At 33.7% G+C, this 3,155-nt stretch overlaps 1 protein-coding gene across 1 annotated transcript; it reads right to left on the bottom strand.

The window, feature by feature from the left end:
• Positions 1-460: 460 nt before the first annotated feature.
• On the bottom strand, positions 461-2,628 carry LOC110717648. The gene is made up of 2 exons (XM_021896401.1): positions 2,016-2,628; positions 461-695 (listed from the first exon to the last, which is right to left on the bottom strand). Exons 1-2 carry the CDS (start codon positions 2,440-2,442, stop codon positions 616-618), a joined length of 507 nt encoding a protein of 168 aa, XP_021752093.1. The 5' UTR covers positions 2,443-2,628; the 3' UTR covers positions 461-615.
• Positions 2,629-3,155: the final 527 nt, after the last annotated feature.

The raw sequence follows: 3,155 nt of genomic DNA, 5'->3' as shown, positions 1-3,155 counted from the left end.
TTGGACTCAAAGATTCCATGAAGACCCCATAATTTATTAAATCCAAACACGGAAACACCCAATGATTATTTGCTAGACTTTATGGTTTTGAGAACGACTATGTCATACTACTACATACGTACTACTCCACTGGACAGAATATCTTGCATAGTCATGCAAAGCAATCACTTTAACAGGTCAGAAACCCAGCTGTATATTTGAAATGGAACCCATTTTCACTATTTGCCACCTCACACATCAAAGTTTTTTTTGTTGTTTTTTTAAAATCAAAACCCCTTTTTTTTAAAAAAAAATATAATTTAAACCACAACGAAAGAATAATAATGTAACCCGTTAAAATTAAGACCCACTAAAACTTACGATATTATAAATTGACCAAAATTTGGTTCACATCAATAGAGATATAGAACATCTAACTATAGTTTTTCCATTTTGCCATAAAGGGAAAAATAGATGAGACTGAGATTAATAACACTGTTAAGTTTGACATAAAATTAAAATGGTCAATATATCTCCATTTTGTCTAAGGTTGTTTGGGTTAATTTTGCTAAATATAAGCTATATTGTTGTTCCTGGTTATGCACACACTAATTAACCCCCCTTTAAGCAGCTTCATCACCATGAGTGCTTCACTGAACAAGCAACCACTTGTGCCCAATGCCTCAGCCTTGTCTTAATTGTCTTCGGATCATCACCTGCATTATCGATCATTATAATCCATCATTATCGACATTGTAATTTACTTAGCAAAAATAATGTTGTTAACTTACGTAGCATAGTCCACATTGAACATTTGGTACATATGAGGTGCAAGTGTGCAACGTGTGAGTGATGAAAGTTATTGCATGCATAAATGGAGTACAACATTGTCGTGATTATAGGTTGGATGTCTAATTGCGCAAACAATAATGATAATCTAATTGGCATGCATTTAGGGAAAATGTCAAATAAAGAGCATGTTTAATAATTTGCTTTGCTAATGCTCCTACTATAACAAGTACGTCTTATGAATTGGTACGATCTTCATGTTTAAACCTTTCTCTTAAAACTTCATTAAAAAAAAAAGTATAGGAAGACCTAGGAGTCTAGGACGTATAACCATAAAAAGTATTCCACTTTGTAGTCTGTAGAATACAAAATAAACATTCTATAACATTAAATGCATAGGATTTTGTCATAAATATATTACTGTGCGTAATTTATATTAATGTCCCTTTTTTAGAATTACGTACATTTAATATTTTTATTAAAGATACAACTCGTATGATTACTTCATTCACATTAGCATTCCCTTTTTCAAAACTTAAAATTCATTCACATTAATACTCCGTAAATGTTACTGTTAAAAACTTAAAATTCATTAGATGGAAAAAAAAAAAAATCAATGTACATGTTGAGTTATGATGAATATGAGTCACACTACATACGAATTATCACCATTATTAAAAGTCTAAATTGTATTCCATAAAGTTCCATTTTATGTAAATGTTACTTCACTGAACTTCCAAATAGCTGTAGCAAATGATATTCTATCATCAAGAGGATTCAATTCGGACAATCAATTACATTTGAAATTCAAACGACTTCCTTTAAATTGCACCAAACTTTCAACTTTTAACACAATTAATATATTGAGTACTTTATGGTTTAAAATCCGAATATTCGAATTAACTTGTTTCATACAATAACTCAAATTAACAAGCAACGGAAATAAAAACCACACATTATACGCTAATACGCTATGATTGTTGTATTAAAGGAAGGGGCATAATTCGTGACACAACTAAGACAGTAATCATGAATATGCGCCGGAGATCTCGCTTCATTAATTTTAATTTTAATTTTAATTTTTTCTTTTAAACCAAAAAATTAATTGAAAGGCACACATGAAAAACTCGAACACAGCAACACGAGAAAAATTCTAACACATGATAAAAGCGACGGAAATTAGAACTGACGATAAATTATGGAATTAAATTTAATTAAATTAATAAATGATGAAAGAAAGTAATTACCAGGGCAAATAATGAGAGGGCTGCCGATAAGAGAGGAGAGAGAAAGATCACTTTCCGACGACGAAGCAGTACCAATTTGCGACGACAACGACGAAGACGAAGACTTGTTGGACTTAAAAACAGTGTCGTTATAGTTCTTGTTAACAGCAAAGTAAAACTCCAAAGCAGGGAGAGTACTGGATAGCCTCTGATCGGGTTGAGCCTCATTCGGGTCAAACCTAAACCCGAGTTCAAAACAGGCTTTAAGCTCGTCCAAATCCTCATCAGTAAGACTCTTGGAACGACGTCGTCCAATCTGTTCTTTGCGACGCAGCCATAATTCTTCACGGGCTGAGTCTGGTGACCATGAATTCTGCTTCACGAGCGGGGTGGGTTGCTGCCTTGGTGGGTTGCGCATGGGTTGGGTCAAGGCGGTGTGGGTCCCCATGAGGGGGAGGGTGAGGGTGAGGTTGCAGGTGTTTTTTGAGAGGAGAGCGGAGGAAGGAAGTAAAACGAGGAGAGAGAAAATGAGGGTTAAGCATCACTCTTTATATAGGAGGAGGAAAGGGGGTGTTTTATATGGTATAGTTGCTTCATTTCGTCATAATGACCTGTCTTCCCCGTTTTGTTCAAGTTTAATGTATGTAGTATTGTAACGCCTTATTAGCATAAGACTTGGTCATTAAGATGCATTCTATTCATTATTTTGTTTTCATTATTTGAATTAAACTGAACTGAATTGAGCTGAGCTGAACTGAACTGAACTTGTTAGACTTTATCAAAACTTTTAGTTGTGATTCAAATTTGAGTAACCTTTATTAACCCTTATTTGACGAGAACCTTTGATTAACCCTTGATTAGAACTTATGTTACCCAAATTTACTTTAAATAAGGTGAACAAACAAACCCTTGTATGGGTCATTGCAAGTATGTGATATGATCTTATTCCAATATTCTCTTTCCCTTTGGCATAGCCTATTTAAGGTGGTTTTAGGATGGTAAAACACTTTCTTTTAAAAAATTGTATATAATTACAAGATTTATGAATTATGGATTATAAGGGAGAAAAGTATGAATGAGTTAATTTTGAAAGATAGTGTTGGGAAATTTGTTGTAATAATATAATGTAGGCTTTAGGATGGGGTCATCGCCTAAAGAGGT

Source organism: Chenopodium quinoa, unplaced genomic scaffold, assembly GCF_001683475.1.
Source record: "Chenopodium quinoa cultivar QQ74 unplaced genomic scaffold, ASM168347v1, whole genome shotgun sequence".
NCBI classification, from domain to species: Eukaryota; Viridiplantae; Streptophyta; class Magnoliopsida; order Caryophyllales; family Amaranthaceae; genus Chenopodium; species Chenopodium quinoa.
The sequence above is the reverse complement of the archived record's forward strand: the minus strand, read 5'-3'. Positions and strand labels throughout refer to the sequence as shown.